Below are 17,768 nucleotides of genomic sequence, written 5' to 3'. Positions count from 1 at the left end.
GGACAAGTTATTTGACCTCTATGAGCCTCAGTTTCCCAGTCTATAACATGGGATGATATTAGATTCCACTTCTCAAGGTTACCATGTAATAAATGGCCCGAAAATCCAGTGTTGTTGTCATTGTTAATTAATATCACCATCACTGGGGTCATAATCTAAAGGTTATGAGTTTAAGCTTCATTGAGGCATTAAGAAAAGAGAATTTATCAGGCGCAGAGGGCTTTTTTTTTTTTTTTTTGCGGTACGCGGGCCTCTCACTGCTGTGGCCTCTCCCGTTGCGGAGCACAGGCTCCGGACGCGCAGGCTCGGCGGCCATGGCTCACGGGCCTAGCCGCTCCGCGGCATGTGGGATCTTCGCGGACCGGGGCACGAACCTGTGTCCCCTGCATCGGCAGGCGGACTCTCAACCACTGCGCCACCAGGGAAGCCCGCAGAGGGCTTTTTAATGATTTATTCCTCTAAGAACAACTAAGGATTCGTTCTTTCCACCGGCTCTGACTCCTAGTCAGGCACGAAGTGTCATCTTTCCTCACGTCCCCAGCAACCAGCATTGGGTAGTATCCTTGGTAAATGCCGGATGGACAGATGAGAAAAAGAGAGATCAGATGGGGGGCGGGGAGCAGACAAGGTGCACAAAAAATTTTAAAAGAGACTCTCTGTGCTGCAAGAGGACTCACTGAGAATAACTTTAATAACTGGTATTCCTGAGGAAGCTGATGGGGGAGAGGTGTGGAGAGAAAGGGATGCTTAAAGAGGAAGGTTCAATTTACACAAATACGATGACTTCGAACTCCCAAGGAAGCACCCCTGGTACTAAGGAAGCTGACCCTTGCTGGGGCCAGACGCCCAGGTGGCTTTCTGGAGCCGGGGCTGGAGTCCTGGTGGGAGGCGAAGCAGGGGTGTGGGCGGGGCTTGGAGGAGGAGGGGGTGGGCGGGGAGGCGAGGCCTGGCCCGCCCCAGTCCTGCCCCTGGCCCCTGGGAGCTTCCCCCCTGTGTCCGGCCGGGCGGGGGGTTAATGCTATGGCCAGAGGGGAGGCCTGGCGGCCCGGCGGGCTCGGGCCTGGGCTCAGTGGGGCGGGTGGCGCCGCTCGGCCAGGCCCCCGCGGCCCAGCACCTCCCCACTGAACTGGTAGGTGAGCTTCTTCTTGACTTTCTTGACCTCGCCCGTCTTGCCGTAGTTGCGAAGCGCGCGGGCCATCTTCTGGTAGGTCATCTTCTTGCGGTTGCCTTTCTGGATGCCCCAGCGGTGCGCCAGCGCCTCCTTGTGCTTGGACGAGAACTGGAAGGTGCCCTTGTCCTTGTCCACCCACCAGATGCTGTCCTTCATGTCGCCACTGCGCAGCAGGTCCAGCAGGAACTGGTACAGGCGGATCTTCTTCTTGCTGCCTGCGGCCGGAGGTGGTCAGCGCCCACGCGGGGACCCAGTCCGCCTCCCCCTGACGTGGGACCCCCCCCGGGGTGGTCTCTGGGGAAAGGTCACCAGCGAGCATGCGCACACCCACTGCCACGCTCGGCCTCGGCACACGTGCTCAGACACGTGCGCGGGGACAGACTGCCCCAGGCGCCCTCATTAAACACACGTGAAGACACATGTCGTCAAACACTCATGCACTCACACACACACACACACACACACACACACCCACCCATACACACGCACTCAGCTCTGTGGCTTGACTGCCGAGTCCGTCGGCCTTGGCCGCGGTGGGTACGGGGCGCACGGACGGATCGGGTCACGGCTGGGCCCAGGCTGGGTCAGGGGTGGGACTGGGCCCCCTACCTGTCTCCCCGTGCAGCAGGCCAGGCCCTGGCTCCAGGCCGTCGGCCTCCCCGTCAGACACCTCCAGTGGGGGGCTCTGCCGCTCACCCTCCTCCTCATCCGAGCTGGGCTGAGCCGGGGACAGGGAGGGGTACGGGAGGCACATCCGGGGCAGGTAGGAGACCTGGAAAGGCGGCGGAAGGAGGGTTGAGGTCACTGAGGGGCAGTTCAAAGCTCAGGGCTGCCAGGTCGGGGTCGACTGCGTGAGAGAAGAGGGGGTGCTGGCGCGGGGCAGAGGGATTTGGGAGAAGGCTGGGCACCCTGAAGGTCAGGCGGGGTCACCCCACACAGGGGGCAGGTTATGGGGACAAGGGGCCCCTGAATTCCCACGCATCTCCCTGGTTCAGGGCGGCGTGGCCCGGGGAAGGAAGCGCACGGACCGGCAGCAGCCCTGGGGGGAAGAGGTGCTAGAGAGTCAGGCACCGGAGCGAACGGGGTTGTATAGGCGAGTGGCAAGGGCACCAAGAGGCGGTGGAGGTCCGTGAGGGTCGTGAAGGTCAGTGGAGGTCACTGACTGGGGTTAGGGTCGCTGGGGAGGAGGAGGGGCCGTAGAGGTCGGTGGAGGTCAGGGCACAGGGACTTGGGTGCCGGATCCGTGAGGGGTCAGCGAATGGGGGTCGGGAGGTGCCCAGGGCCGGGCCTTCAGGCTCGGGAGGATCAGTGGGGACGCGGGGATGATCTGGGCTCTGTCCATGGTGGGGCGAGAGGAGATAAGGGGTGTGGGGTCACGGGGTCAGTCGGGGGGTCAGGAGGCGGCCGTTGAAGCTCTGGCCGCCGTTGGCGCTGTGAGGCAGGAAGCTGAGTTGAGTAAGAGCCCGCGTCAGCTTCCTGCGAAGCGCCGGCCTCACCGCAGGCCACGGGCTGGGCTGGGCCAGGCCGGGTGGCCCCGCACGCACCTGGTGGCCAAGGCTGGCGTGGGTGGGCGCCATGGGTGTGTCGAGCACGTGCATCTGCTCCAGCTCCATGTGGCGGTAGAGCTGCTGCAGCTGCGGGGCCTGCACGCTCTGCAGCTCCGTGAAGTGGTTCTCGGGGAAGGTCTCGAACTCGCTGTGCATGTGGTGCGGGTGGAAGTCCCAGTAATGGTCTGGGGGGCAGGGCAGGAAAGGTTTATGCTAATTAAAGAATAATAATGCCAGGCCCGTGTCACCGTATAATAATCGCCACGGACCAGGCTGGACGGCAAGTTGACATTAATCACCTCACGCCCCACCCTGTTGTTTTCCGACCCCCATTCTATAGATGAGGATACTGAGGCTTGGAGGGGCTACATAGCACGCCTGCAGTCAAAGGTCTCATCCGTGGCAGAGCTGGGACCCAGGTCCGAGGCAAAGGCTGTGTTCTCAACAACCGTTCTACCCTGCCACGCGTGCGATCACAAGGACGCAGGCTTTTGAGCCAGAGTCCGAATCCTGGCTCTGCCGTTTACTTTGTGTGTGACCTCAAACGCGTGCATGGACCCCTCTGGCCTCCGTTGACTCACCTATAAAGTGGGGATAATAGTTACCGGGAGGATACACATGAGTTCACAGTTGTAAAACCTCCTAGGCCCAGAGCCAGCCTTTGGGGAATGTTGAGTCCCCTCTCCTCCCCTTAAGACCCAGCCGCGGTCCCTGAGCTGACTGGCTGCCCACCGTCACAGCTCACAGCCTTGTCACGTGGCCAAGGTGTGACTGCAAAGTCACAGGGCTGACATTCCTCACACGCCGGAACTTGTCTGGGCTCCCGGTGCCGCTCCCTCAAGGCCATGTCCTTGGGCAGCTCCACCTGTGTTCCAGCAAAGATGCGGGGACCCGAGGCTTTCCCAGAAACTCCCTGGTGGGTGCTTTCAGAGTCTGCGGTAGGGTGGCTTTGAGTTTGGGGAATAGCTACGTGCCACTGGGAGCCCTGCCTGGGACTGGAGCCGGCCTTCAACACGGTTTCTCTGGGCACCATTTCCAGGAACAAAAACTGCCACATGTCTGAGGACTTCCTGCGGTCCAAAAGAAGATGTGGTGATAAAGTGACAAGAGGGATTTTCTCGTGTGTCCAAAGAGGGAGTGTACAGGGTGCTAAGCCAGGTTGGCGTCTCCAGGACAAACACAGGGCCGCGTAGGGGGACCATCACCTGCCTGGTGTGCGTGTGCGTGTGTGTGTGTCTTTCTGTTTCTTTCTCACAAACACATACTCACACATCCCTAAGAAATGACATGTGTTGTTTTGGCTCTGCACTGGTTATCAGAAGACTCACTTTCAAATCTTGCTCTGTGGTGGCTTTGCTGTGTGACCCTGGACAAGACATTTTATCTCCCTGAGCCTCTGATTCCCCACTGCAAAAGTCAGAGACCCAACTGAGTGGTTACTGAGGTCCAGTCCACGTGTGGAATCATTTGAACCCACAATCCAGGCTCCCACCTCCGTGAAGCCGCATGGCATAGGAGAGAGAAAGTACATGATTTGGCCAGAGCTGGGTTCGAATCCTGGCTCTGCCACTTAGCCCTGAGCGACACCGGGCAGGTCATTCTACTTCTCTATGCCTGTTGCCTCAGTTGCGAGATGGAGCTAATAATTACACCCATCTCATAGGCTTGCTGTGAGGATTAAATGAGCTAATGCCCGCAAAGCACTTAGAACAGAACAGGACACAAAAGAAGACTCGGTAGAACATTAACTATCATCGTCATTATAGTAATTAGTATTATTAATGTTTAATGCTCGCTTTAGAGAGCCTAAGTCAGCACTTGAGCAAACAGCAGATGCTTTAATATGTGTGAGTTCCTCATCTTCCCTTGCTCCCTGCCACCTTAGTCTGTGGCCCAGAGAAATAGTTTGAGGGCCCTGGCTGTCACTTTCTCCCAGGGGCTGGAGTTGGGGGCCCAGCGCTGCACCGAGGGCAGGGACTGGTTTTGTTCGCCTCTGTATTCCCAGTGCCTAGATGCAGTAGGCACTGAACAAACATTTCTGGAATGAAGAATGAATGAATGAGTAAATCCTATCCTCTTAAGAACTCTGACTCTCCTTCAGAAAATTATCCAAATCTGAAGGGAAAACAAAACACAGCAACATTGAATTTGTACCTTCATCTTGCCGTGAGTTAACAAGACCCAGAAATTCTCCACTTGCTCTGGGAGGGTTCGCTTTGTCTTTTAGCGAGGGGCTCTTTGGGGCCCTGGGATTTGGGGAGTGGATCCAGGTTCCTCTTTAGCTGTAGAGCTGCCCTCCGGCCCCACTCCTGGCCCTTCCCATTTTTGCCTTCTCCTGCCCAGGCTGAAGTGCCCAGATTGTTATAGGATGCTGTGTCCTGCCCACCAACCCCACATGCTCACACCTACTCCAGTTCTGGGCTGGGGAGCCCCTGTGTTCTGTCTTTCTCTCCTGCTCCCCACTTCTGTTCTAGCTCCTCCTGAGACCCATGGGCTCACTCTGGTGGGCCCAGCCTGAGGCCAGCACTTTCCATAGCAGGTCTCAGTACACCCTCGTTGGAGTCACTTTGGGGGCTGGAAAAGCCCCAGCCCACTGGAGACCCACGGAATCATCAGCGCCAACAGGAGACCTGGGAATCTGGCCTTTAAGAGGATCCTAAGGAGGTTCCTTGGCTCACTGAGGCTCTGGAACCCTGCCCCAGGGTCCCCTGAAAGCTGCAACAGAGACTCTTGGGCTACAATTAAGGTTTCAAAAAGCCCAACGGAAACCTTGCCTTTACCCTTGATTTGAGGGCTTAGCATTTATGTAATAAATGCTGTCTGTTTGGTAGGCAGAGGCGTTCCAAGGATGGGGCCCTCTGAAGAAACACATGCCAGGAGTCCATCCTAATGCAAAGGGCAGCACTCCTGGGCTCTTTGGATCTCATTTCTGGATGACTGTTCGTGAATGCATTGCTTTATCCCTTTTTGTCACTTCAAGAGGTCACCCAGACTATCCTGCAACTTCTGCCCCTTTAGCATGAACTCTGCTCCTCAAAAGAATGTAGTGTGCTTTGCATATCTGGAGATAGCTCTGGACCCTCCCTTCTACAGCCTGTTAGGCACCCAACACGTACTAGGCCTCAATCAATATTTGATTAAGTGACCAATAAATGTTAACTTTTAATGTGTTTTTTATGTACCAGGCACTATGCTAAGTACTTAATCCACATTATCTCATTTAATGCTCACCTTAGCTCTGACAAGGTGGCCACTATAGTATGATATTCCTTTTGCATATGAGGAAACTGTGACTCAAAGGCATTAAGTCCCTTGTCCATAGACAGTCATTGGTAGAGTCAGGATCCAAACCCACCTGTGTATGACTCCAGGAACTAAACTCTTACCACTACGCCATACCACCTCTCAGGAAAAAGACTGCTAAGGAAAGCTTTAAGTAAGGCCCTTGGTGACAGAGAGAATTTACAGGCTGCTCTTATCCATCTGTCTGTCTACTGTCATTTACCCCTCATTCATTATTCATCATCCGTCCATCCACCCATCCATCATCCACCCATCATCCATCCATCCACCCATCACCCATCCGTCCACCCATCCATCATCCACCCATCATCCGTCCATCCACCCATCCATCATCCACCCATCCATCCGTCCTTCCACCCATCATCCATCCATCCACCCATCCATCCGTCCATCCACCCATCCATCATCCAACCATCATCCATCCGTCCACCCATCCATCCGTCCTTCCACCCATCCATCATCCACCCATCACCCATCCGTCCACCCATCCATCATCCAACCATAATCCATCTATCATCCACCCATTCATCATCCATCATTTAATCCATCCATCCATTATCCATCCATCCATCCTTCCATCCATCATTGAACCTTCATTCATCCAGCCAACAATTACCCATTTACCAAAATCTTTCACTTTCTCCCTGTAAACCAGCTCCCAATCTGGGACCAAAGTCCTGCCCACACATTCCTATTCTAACTCAGTTTTTTGGTGTCACTAATACCTGCATGTCACTAGGACAAAAATAAAATGATATTTAAAACAACCCCCCGCCCCCCTCCCCGCCACACACACAAAATTCAAGCCTTAAGTGTCATTCAGTTGACCTTTTCTCCTCAGAGCAGAAACCCCAGCCTGAAGCCAGGGCTCACCCCAGGGAAGGAGAAGTAAGATCAAGATAAGAGAAGGAAGATGAGGAATTAAGAAAGCAAGGGATGAGAAGAAAACCTTCACAGGAAATCACAGACCAGTGGACGAGGGCTCCTTAAGCCCAGCCCTCCTGCAAATTGTTCAGATATGGAAACTCAGGGCCAGAGAGCAGAGAGTTCCGGGTCTCATGTTTCTTGTTACTTTCTACATCGTATCCTAACTATTAAGGTTTTAGTTATTTCCCTTGTTACAAAGATATAGGACCTGTGTTTTATTCACTCTACAGCACCTAGCAATGTGCCCGGCATGTAAAAGATGCTTAGCATATATTTATTAGATGTATAAGTCAGTGGGAGATGCATGGAGGGTTTGGTGGGGGGAAGGAAGAACACTTGGAAAGGTGAATGAATGGATGATTAGATGAATATGTGAATAAATTGGTGGATGGTCTATTGTATGAAAAGATGAATAAGTGTTTGGGAAGATAGAAGGACAAGAGAAGGGTCATACTTTGGAACTCCATTTCCTTCAACAATCCCACTGCAAATAGCAAATCCTATCACAGCCATTAGGATGGCTACTATCAAAAAACAGAACAACAAGGACCTACTGTATAGTGCAGAGAATTATATTCAATATCTTGTAATAACCTATAATGGAAAAGAATCTGAAAAAGAATATATATAACTCAGTGAATCACTTTGTTGTACACCTGAAACTAACACAACATTGTAAATTATCTATACTTCAATTTAAAAAATGGTTTAAAAAACAGAAAATAGGGGGCTTCCCATGTGGCGCAATAGTTGAGAGTCCGCCTGCCGATGCAGGGGACGCGGGTTCGTGCCCCGGTCCGGGAGGATCCCACATGCCGCGGAGCGGCTGGGCCCGTGAGCCATGGCCGCTGAGCCTGCGCGTCCGGAGCCTGTGCTCCGCAACGGGAGAGGCCACAGCAGTGAGAGCCCGCGTACCACACACACACACAAAAAAACAGAAAATAACAAGTGTTGGCAAGGATGTGGAGAAATGGAATCCCTGTGCAGTGTTGGTAGGAATGTAAAATGGTGCAGCCACTATGGAAAACAGTATGGTGGGTCCTCAAAAAATTAAAAATAGAATTACCTTATAATCCAACAGTTCCACTTCTGGGTATATATCCCAAAAGAACTGAAAGCAGGATCTCAAAAAGATATTTTTATACCCATGTTCACAGCAGCATTGCTCACAATAGCCAAAAGGTAGAAGCAAGTCACGTGTCCATCAAGAGATGGATGGATAAACAAAATGTGGTATAAACGTATGATGGAATATTATCCAGCTTTAAAAAGGAAGGAAATTCTGACCTATGCTGCAACGTCGATGAACCTTGAGGATATTATATGCTCAGTAAAATAAGCCAGTCACAAAAAGAGAGATACTGCATGATTCCATGAATATGAAGTAGTTACTGTAGTCAAGTTCATAGAAACAGAAAGTAGAATGGTGGTTGCCAGGGTCTGAGGGGAGGGGGCAATGGGGAGTTATTGTCTAATTGGTACAGAGTGTCAGTTTTGCAAGATGAAAAGAGTTCTGGGGATGGATGATGGTGACGGTTGCACAACAATGTAAATGTTCTTAATGCCACTGAACTGTACATTTGAAAATGGTTAAGATAGTAAATTTTAAATTATGTGCATTTTATCACAGTTTAAAAATAATAATAATAAATAGCAAATTCTGTGAGCTCTACCTTCAGAATCTATCCTAAATCTGTCTGCTCCTTTCCTTTTTTTCCTTTTCTTTTTTTTTTGGCCACGCTGTGTGGCTTGTGGGATTTTAGTTCCCCAACCAGGGATCGAACCTGGGCTCTCAGCAGCGAGAGCACAGAGTCCTAACCACTGGACCGCCAGGGAAGTCCCTGTCTGCTCCTTTCTGTCTCTCTCGCCACCACCCTTGTCCAAGCCACCGTCATCTCTCGCCTGGATTATTCCAGTGGTTTTCTACTGTGCTTTCCCCCCGTTCCTACTCTTGTCTCCTCTCCATCTACTCTCCACACAGCAGCCAGAGTGATCTGTTTAAAAGCTTATTCAGTGGAACCACTAGGTATTGGGAGAAGATACTGAAAACTTCCAGAGAGACAAAACAAAACCAAACAGAAAAAAAACAAAAAACAAAAAAATCACCAAAAATGGTTACATTCAAAAAGAGGACATAGAATGACATCAGATTTCCTAAGAAAAACTCTAGTAACCAGAGGACAGTAGAGAAATGCTTTCAATTTCAGTGAGAAAAAAAATGATTTTCAACTTAGATTTCTGTACACAGCCAAACTATTGTTAATCAAGTGAGAGCATAAAGACACCAGGTAAAACAAACAACAAGAACAAAACCTTACCTCCCATACATCCTTTCTTAGGAGAGTATAATGAGAAGAGCAATAAATCCTTATATAGTGTTCACTGTTCTAAGCATTTTAACTGTAGCAACTCATTCCTTCCTTACAGCAATCCTGTGAAGTAGGTATCATTAAGAAGAAGTTGAAGGACTTCCCTGGTGGCGCAGTGGTTAAGAATCCGCCTGCCAATGCAGGAGACATGGGTTCGAGCCCTGGTCCGGGAAGATCCCACGTGCCGCGGAGCAACTAAGCCCGTACGCCACAACTACTGAACCTGTGCCCTAGAGCCCGTGAGCCACAACTACTGAGTCTGTGTGCCACAACTACTGAAGCCTGTGTGCCTGAGCCGGAGCTCCGCAACAAGAGAAGCCACCGCAATGAGAAGCCTGCGCACTGCAATGAAGAGTAGCCCCCCTCGCGGCAACTAGAGAAAACCCACGCCCAGCAACGAAGACCCAACCCAGCCAAAAATAAATAAATAAATTTATAAAAAGAAAGAAGAAGTTGGGGCACAGAGGGGTGAGATGTCTTGCCCCAGGTCACCCCACCCAGTAGTGAGGAGTTGGGGTGTGACTCCCAGCAGCCTGGTTGCAGCGTGAGGTCTCCATCTCCCTGCTACACTGACCCTCAGAAACACAGCGACGAGAAAGTACAGGTAATCAAAGTACGCCATGTGGCTCAGCTGTGAGTAATATTCACATGGTCCTAATAATGGAAAATTCAGATACTGATTTAACAAAAGTTAGAATACAGAGGAAGACAAACACTGTATGATCTCACTTATAGGTGGAATCTAAAGAAAAAGCTAAATTCAGAAAAAGAGATCAGATTTGTGGTTGCCAGAAGTAGTGGTGGGGAGAGGGACAGGGGAAATTGGGTGATGGTGGTCTAAGGTACAAACTTCCAGGTGTAAGATAAATAAGTCCTGGGGATGTTATGTACACGATGACTATAGTTAACACTGCTGTGTGGCAACTTTGAAAGTCAAGAGAGTTTCGCCTAAAAGTTCTCATTACAAGGGGAAAAAAATTCTTTTGTAAGTATATGAGGTGATGGATGTTAACTAAACTTATGTGGTAATCATTTCACAATGTACATATGTGTGAGGTCATTATGCTGTCACACGTTACACTTATACACTTACGTTGTATGCCCATTACAGTAATAAAATGATAAAGAAGGGAAAAAGTTACTATAAGTATCTTGGTATATGTGGAGAAGTGTGAGTGTGAGTGTGTGTGTGTGTGTTATAAATACCTAGAAAGTCAAGTTCTCATCTTTCATAGTACAAGTGAACAGATGCCTCAAAGTAAAAAATCAAGCTAGATTCATCTCCACCTAGCATATAGAAAGTACTCAATAAATGTATGTGAATGAATAAATAAAGGCTGTTCTAAGTCTCTATTTCAAATCTTCATATATACACTTACATAGCCCTGTAATAGAAAGACTAGAGAAATAGCTTTTATCTATCTCTGGTTGTTATGTATGCCATGGAGGAATGACTATGATAAGTTTATGTAAAAAGTAGCAGATTGCAGAACAGTATGACACTACAGTCCACTTTTGAACGGATAGAATATGCACATGTGGACGTATACACTTACAAACATACAGGATTATACAGTCAAATAAAATATCTGCAAGGATAGACCAAGGTGCTGTCAGGGAAGAATAAGAACGGGAAGAGGCTAATATTTCACTTGCTATGCTGTTGTATTTTAAAATTGTTTGCAATGGGTATTTCTTGTTTTAATAATTAAAATTAAACACTTACAATTTATTTAGATTTTTACCACACACACACACACACACACACACACACACACACAAAGATTATTCAGATCATGTCATTTCCCTGCTCAGAACCCTCCAATGGCTTCCCATTAGATGCAGGATAAAACCCAAACTTCTGCCACGGCCATCACGCCCTGGGTGATCTGCCCCCTGCAGACCCCTCTGGCTTCATTTTGTTTCTGCCCCCCTGTGCTCACTGGCCACTCTGGTCCTCGGGGGAGGTCCCTCCTGCTCTTGCACTTGCTGTTCTCTCTCCCTAGAACACCTGTCCCTACCTGCCTTGACATTCATGTTCCTTCCCTGCACTCAGATTTCCACTCAGCTGCCACCTCCTCACAGGCCTTCCTTGACCACCCAGTTAAAGTGTCCCCCACCTAGACACTCCGAATCACGTTACTCTACTTTCCATAGGACTTATTAGTACATGTCTGTTAGTTTGATTTTTCACTGTCTCTCTCCCTCACTGGACTGTAAGCTCTACAAGGGCAGTGGCCTTGCCTGGCCTGCTCATCATGGAACCTCCAGTGCCTAGAACAGTTTCTGGCGAATGGCATATAATCAGAGGTTATTTGGTGGATGGACAAATGAGGGGATGAGTGGACAAGTGGATTGGACAATAAGTGTTGGAAGAATGGGTGGGTGGCTGGTGGGTGGGAGGGGAGTGGATGGATGGATGAGTGGGTGCCTGGCTGGCTGTCATCTGGGGCATTGGAAAATGACCCACTTGATCTGTCACAGAACCTTCTGTGCTTCTCTACTCTCTCAGCTGCTTCATCCCTTCCACCTGGGGGGATTCAGTAAAGCTAACATACTATGTCCTGAAAGTTTACTGGGCCTTGTACTCAGTATATTACCTCATATATTACATGTGTTAACCTCATTTAATCATTGCAACTCTGTGGAGTGTTTTCATGCCCTCAGTTTTATAGATGAAGAAACAGGGGCTTAGAGGGGTTAAGTCACTTGCTCCAAGGTTACACACTAGTGAGTGATGGAGCCAGGACTAGACCCAGGTCTGGCCCCAGTGCCTTTTCACTAAGCCTCACCACCTAAAAATACAGATGCAGAGGACGTGCAGGAACAGGTGGAAGAATGTGCGGGTGTCTCTACTCTTGAGTCTTCAGAGAATACCTTCCAAAAGATATTAAGAAGGGACAGAACAGATGGCCCGGTGGGCCGTGATGGCAGGGGTGTGGCGGGGAGGCGGGGGTTGTGAATAGGGACCAGAACACCTGGGGACACTGGAGGAGTCTATGAAGGGTTTGGGTCTGAAGGACCCAAATGGGGAGCTCACACATCCAATTAGGAGTCACTCCTAGAGCCCCACCCCAGATATAAGGGATCTGCCTGGTCACTGAGCCAGGAAAGCACTGGCTTTCTCTAAAGTGCTCACTCCATCAGCCCACCCCAGGCCTAGCTGGTTTCTAGATATATAAACCCATAGCACACCCATAGCACAGGAGGAGAAAATGAGGCTTCAATAGACCCAAAAGAAATGCACCCAAACCCAATGAAACCGCGAAGGGGTCAGGCCAGAGGAGAAAGGATCCCTAATGCTGGAAGGGGTCAGAAGTAGCCCTGAGCTTGCTGGGACCCGAGCTGTCCTGCTGCCTGAAGCCACCAGGGGGCGCCAGTCCTCAAACAGGGACTTTCTCTGGTCCCGAACTGCTTGGTGGAAGGGTGTGTGCGCAGGTCTCTGGATCAGGGAGACCCAGCCCTTGACCCTGGCAGCGGGGGGATCTGGGGATAGAGTTGGATGAGGGACACTCTCTAAATTGTCTGGATTTTCCACAGAGAGGATGCATTTCTTGTAGAATTATAAACAAGCTTAAACGGATGAGAAAAAGGGTATTTTTAAAGACTTTCTAGCCCTAGAGCTCTGAAAGAAGCCTGTGTGTTCCCATATATGACCTTGAAGTACATCCACCACCTACTCCCAAGACACGGCTTCTAGGTATAGTCTTTATAGTAGTTGTCAGGTGTGAGTTCCAGTTGAAACCGTTCGCAAGGTTTGGCATCTGGATGTGAGGGCCCTAAATAAGGACTCACCACAAATGGCATCTCTGGGTGTGGCCGTCAGGTTTAAACGGCCATAGATATGCCAGCAGAATGGAAGTGTGAATGGCTCCCAGGTGTGGCCCTCAGGTGTGAAACCTTCCTCAGCTGTGGCACATAGCACACCTGTCCCTCTGGGACTGCAGAAAACCCAGTGTCTGGCCTGCCCAGGTCTCAGACCCCCCGAAGAATCCTCCAGTGAAGACCCATTAACTAGGCCACCTGGCCTTTGGTTCAGAGATGTCTCATCGCTATACCAAGATCCACCTCAGGTAACCTCTCTTATCTCCCTGCCCAGGTCCCAGGCGTTGAAGGCCTCTCTCTCCTCCCCTGAATTTGCTTCAGGAACAAGGCTGAGCCTTGGGGGAGCACAGTTAGGCCCAGATGGAAAACGCCCCTGGCCCAGGCCCCATCCTCGCCCCCGCCCCGAACAGACTGGGGTCTTCAGCCCCTACTGAATGAGGAGTCCTCAGAGCCTTTCCTTCAGCTCAGCAGCTCTCACATAGGAGCGGTTCTGCCCCCCCAGGGGACACTTGGCAATGCCGGAGACATTTTTGGTTGTCATGATTGGCAGTACTGCTGGCATCTAGTGGGTGGAAGCCAGAGATGCTGCCAGATATCCTACAATGCACAAGACAGGCCTCACAACATAGCGTTATCCAGCCCAAATGTCAATAGACAAATTCTGCTAGCCACGCACAGCAGGGAGCGGGGCTGCCCCAGCAAGGAGATGAGGGGTTAGTGCGTGTATGTGAGACAAGAACGGAGAGGAAGACGGGGAATTGGGGGAGGGGAAGGTGGAAAAGCACTGGGCCTGGAGCAGACCGACAGAGCTGGAACCCACTGACCGGCTGTGCCACCTTGTACAAGTCCCGTAGCTGCTTAGCTTGTTTCCTCGTGTGTAAAAAGGTTGGACAAGAAGATAGATGTAGAAGAAGCTAACCCGTGCCTGGATACAGCCAGGATCCTCCATAAATGCAGGCTGGGGGCGTGGGGTGCTGGGAAGCAGGACTGTCGGGGGTCAGGAGAGTGAATTCACATCCCCAAGAGCTAACTGGATCTGATTCTCAGAGTTCCAAAGAAGCCCTGGGAATGAGGCTTCTTTCCCTTCTCCCCGGAACCCAGCCGTGCTTGGGCGCGCAGGCCAGGCTGGGGAAGTGGGGCTGGGCCGGGGCCCGGTACTCACCGCTGTGGCTCTCTCCATCACTGCTGAGATAGGGGTAATATTCGTGCGTTTGGCGTTGGTAGAGATCCGTGTCATAGGGAACTAGATCTTCCGATGGCTGCTGAGAGAGGAGGGTGTCAGGGCTGGGAATGTGGCCGGGAGACCGTCTGTATCAGGCTTACAGCCCTCTCTCTGCTTGGAACTGGGAGAGGCCATAGAGAGAGGTAGAGGGGGACCCAGGGGAGCAAGAGCCTTGGCTCCTGCAGAAAGGGGGTGACAGGGACCCTGGAGGTCAGAGGTCAAAAGAGGACCAGGTCTGAGAGGACAGCCCGTCACCTCACACTCATACTCACATTCTAGCGTGTGCCCGGATCCCAGCCACACGCACGCACCCTCTCACGGTCACACTGATATGCCTACACCCCCCAAACACATACATACTCCCCGTGACACACTTCTACCCACACTCTTACATGCGAACTCTCACCCCCCCGTCCACTCACAGCCCTCACACTCGCTCTGGGGGTCACTCACACTTACACACGCTTGTCGTCACACACACACACCCCATTATGCACCCACCTGTAGGCACACGCAGCGTCACTGGGATTAACACACGTATCCACCCACTTGCCTGCAAATGCATTAACCCACACACTCATACCCACACCCTTCCTCGGTCACTCTCACTCCACCTACACACTCACGCCACGGCACACACGCTTGTCGTCCTGCTACAGCCCCGCCCTGACACCCACTCTCTCTCTTAGCCGGTGCCCAGGGCCACCACCATTAGCAGTGGCCGTTCACACTGATGGAATTTACAGGACTCACCCAGGCAGGGGCAGGTTTGGGGGCCTCTCCCTCCTCCCCCCTCCTCCTGACACGCTCCCTGGGATGCTCCCTGGTCTTCCTCCCCCCCCCCACCCCACTGGCATAGGGAATGCTCCCGGAGGCTTCCCAGCAGTCATCAGGCCTTTCCTCGCCCACACAGTGTGAGCCCGAGGATTGCACAACAGTAACTCCGGCCCTCAGGGCTTGGTTCGGCAACCAGGGCTGCCTTGGTAGCCCACCCTCCAAGGACCCACTCTGAGTAGCCCCTGGGCTGGGGCGCGGTGTGGGAGCCCAAGGGGATGTGCCTCCTGCCCCGCTCTAGCTGGAGTTCAGGGATTCAGAGGTCAAGGGTCAGAGACAGGGTGGCCAAACCCCAGGGCCTGTGGCTTTCTGGAGGCAGGGCTGGCTCTCCTCGGGACCACCTCTGTCACCACTGCTGGCCCCCAGGTCGGCGGAGGGTGGGCCAGGGCCAGGTGCCGAAGGGCTGGCTGGTTCTGAGTCCGACCCAGGGAGGAGCCTGGCACTGGGCTTGGAGGCAGCGCAACCCCACAGCAGGATGTCAAGCCCGGGGTGCCTCCCCCAGGCTCTGAGGCCCGGCTGGGGTGGGGCGGGGGGAAGGGAGCTGCCTCCAGGCCGGGAAAGCTGAGTCAGGTGGGCAGGTCCTGCCAAGCCCTTCCCGTCTCCCCCCAGGGCTCCCCACCCCTGCTGAGTTGGGTCAGGGTAGGAAAAGGGAGAGGGGTCCTCTCAGAGGGCCCGGGCCTGACACCTGCCGAAGGCTGCAACTGTCACTGAGGGCAGCAGCAGAGGGGGTCTGCCCCAGACGGCTGCCCTTCCCTCCCCGGGGTCCCCCGGGACTCCTGCTTCTTCACCTCCAGCCTCAGCCCTGCCCCCACTCCAGGCTCCCCCCTTGACCTCCCCCAGCTCCCACCCCAGCCCCAATCTCAGCCCCGGGGTGTCCCCAGCACCAGCCCCTGCCCTCCACTCCCTGATCCCCAGCCAGAGCCCACCCCTAACTGCGTGGCTAGCCTCTGCTCCCCTCACTGCTCCGGCCCAGCGCCTGCCCCGACCCCTGCCTCTGCCACTCAGGGCCCAGGGCCCAAGCCCCAGACCCTTGGGGCAACAACCGTGTCCTCTGTACCAGGCCCCAGGCTGGCTGGTGGGGACCCAGGCTTAAGGCAGCCTCAGTCTCCAGAAGCACCCAGGCCATCTCTGGCCTCTTGCCGCCTGCCCTCAAGCCCGTACCGTCCTGGGGACTGGCATCCCCCCCCACACCAGTCTCCCCATTTCCTCCGCCACCACCTCCCTGCCGCCACCCTCACCATCCTCAGCCCTGCACCCTGCCGTGGAGCTCCGGCCTGCCACCCGAGCCCCATCTATAAATAACCGTTCAGGCCCCACCGATCACAGCTCCACCATGGGCTCAGCCCTCAGCCCGCCAGGGCACGCTCCGAGAAAGCCAATGGCCCCCTTGCTGGGTCTCAGGCCGGGAGCTCCAGGGAGGAAACACCAACTTCCCACTGATAGTGGGAGGGCAGCCGGCGGGCTGGCAGGCAGGCGGGTGGGCGTCCGAGGGCCACAGGTTGGGCTGGCGGAGGAGCCCCAATACTCACAGGGGGGACGAGGGGAAACCCTTCCATTTTGCACGCCTGTAACATCCAGCCGAGCTCCGAGCCGGTCAGGTCCCCTGCCTTGGTGGGGGCCAGTGCGGAGCCCCTGGGGATGGGGCGCCCCGTCGGGGGCTGGACGGACTCAGGGCGGGTACAGGGCTCAGGCCTGCCCCTTGAGCTACAGGAGCCCTGGGTGAGCCCCCTCCCTTGACATTGCAGGGCCAGCGCAAGTTCCTGATTTTATCGAAGGCCTGCCGCTGGGAGATAGTCCCCTTGGGGTGACATCACCACCCCAGCCCGTTTGCATAAATCTCTTGCGCTACAGGAAGTCTCTGGCCGGCTGGGGCAGGTGGTGCTCCAGGGGCTGGCCTGGGAGGCCATGGGGGCCAGGCCCCCTGCCCAGAGGAAGCTGGGACTGTGAGGGGCGGCCTTGAGGGCTAGGGTGGGAGGAAGAGTGGGAGGGAGGAAGGCTGCCTCCACCACCGGAGGCCTTTCCTGCACCCGGGCCCTGCAGAGGCTCTCTAACCTCTAACCCCTAACCCCACAAATACCTGCTTCTCTTGAGACCCCCACGTGGCCAACAGTCGCTTCCTTGGGGTCAGAGCTGTTAAGGGTGGGTGACCTCTTGCGGTCTCTGCTTTCTGGGGTCAGCCTGGTTGTCTGAGGGCTCTGATCCAGCAGAGTGCCAGGCCTGGCTCTTCCTGGGCCCGTAGGTGGCACAACCCCTGGGTTCTATCCAGCCTGGGGCTGGGCTCCCGGGCAGGGTCCTCAGCACAGTGCCGCTTTCCCCTTCCCTCCACCAGCTTCCCTTCCACCAGAAGGGTTCTTACACCCTCCCCTCCCAGCTTCCTAAGGACCACCGCTTCTTCCAAATCCCTAGGTGCTCTACTCCCAGCCTAGATTTCTCAGTGTCCCCTCCCCTTAACAATGCCTTAATATCAATCTAGTCTTCCAAGTTTACAAACTTTTCCTGTCTGTCCATCCATTCATCTATTTTCCCATCCATTTGTTTATCTGTCTGTTTGTCGATCCATCTATCCACCC

The 17,768-nt window shown here is 53.2% G+C and overlaps 1 protein-coding gene across 2 annotated transcripts; it reads right to left on the bottom strand.

The window, feature by feature from the left end:
- Window positions 1-579: 579 nt before the first annotated feature.
- On the bottom strand, window positions 580-16,896 carry SPI1 (Spi-1 proto-oncogene). Of its 2 annotated transcripts, none has more exons than XM_079929529.1 (5): window positions 16,728-16,896; window positions 14,305-14,404; window positions 2,716-2,903; window positions 1,781-1,943; window positions 580-1,386 (listed from the first exon to the last, which is right to left on the bottom strand). In XM_079929529.1, the coding sequence occupies exons 1-5, from the start codon at window positions 16,770-16,772 to the stop codon at window positions 1,067-1,069; spliced, it is 816 nt and encodes a 271-aa protein (XP_079785655.1). In that variant the 5' UTR covers window positions 16,773-16,896; the 3' UTR covers window positions 580-1,066. The 2 variants fall into 2 exon arrangements, with proteins under 2 accessions (XP_079785655.1, XP_079785656.1); XM_079929530.1 differs by having other exon boundaries at window positions 14,305-14,401.
- Window positions 16,897-17,768: the final 872 nt, after the last annotated feature.

Source organism: Stenella coeruleoalba (assembly GCF_951394435.1).
Source record: "Stenella coeruleoalba genome assembly, chromosome: 8".
Classification (NCBI taxonomy): Eukaryota; Metazoa; Chordata; class Mammalia; order Artiodactyla; family Delphinidae; genus Stenella; species Stenella coeruleoalba.
This window is presented reverse-complemented; position numbering and strand designations above follow the sequence as displayed.

Excerpts from the sequence above, each read along its gene's own strand:
- SPI1 (XM_079929529.1), bottom strand. The coding sequence starts at position 16,772 with ATGTTACAGGCGTGCAAAATGGAAGGGTTTCCCCTCGTCCCCCCT. Across the intron at positions 14,405-16,727 it reads GGTTTCCCCTCGTCCCCCCT|CAGCCATCGGAAGATCTAGT; the intron begins GTGAGTATTGGG and ends CTCCTCTCTCAG. Across the intron at positions 1,944-2,715 it reads ACGCCAGCCTTGGCCACCAG|GTCTCCTACCTGCCCCGGAT; the intron begins GTGCGTGCGGGG and ends CCGCCTTTCCAG.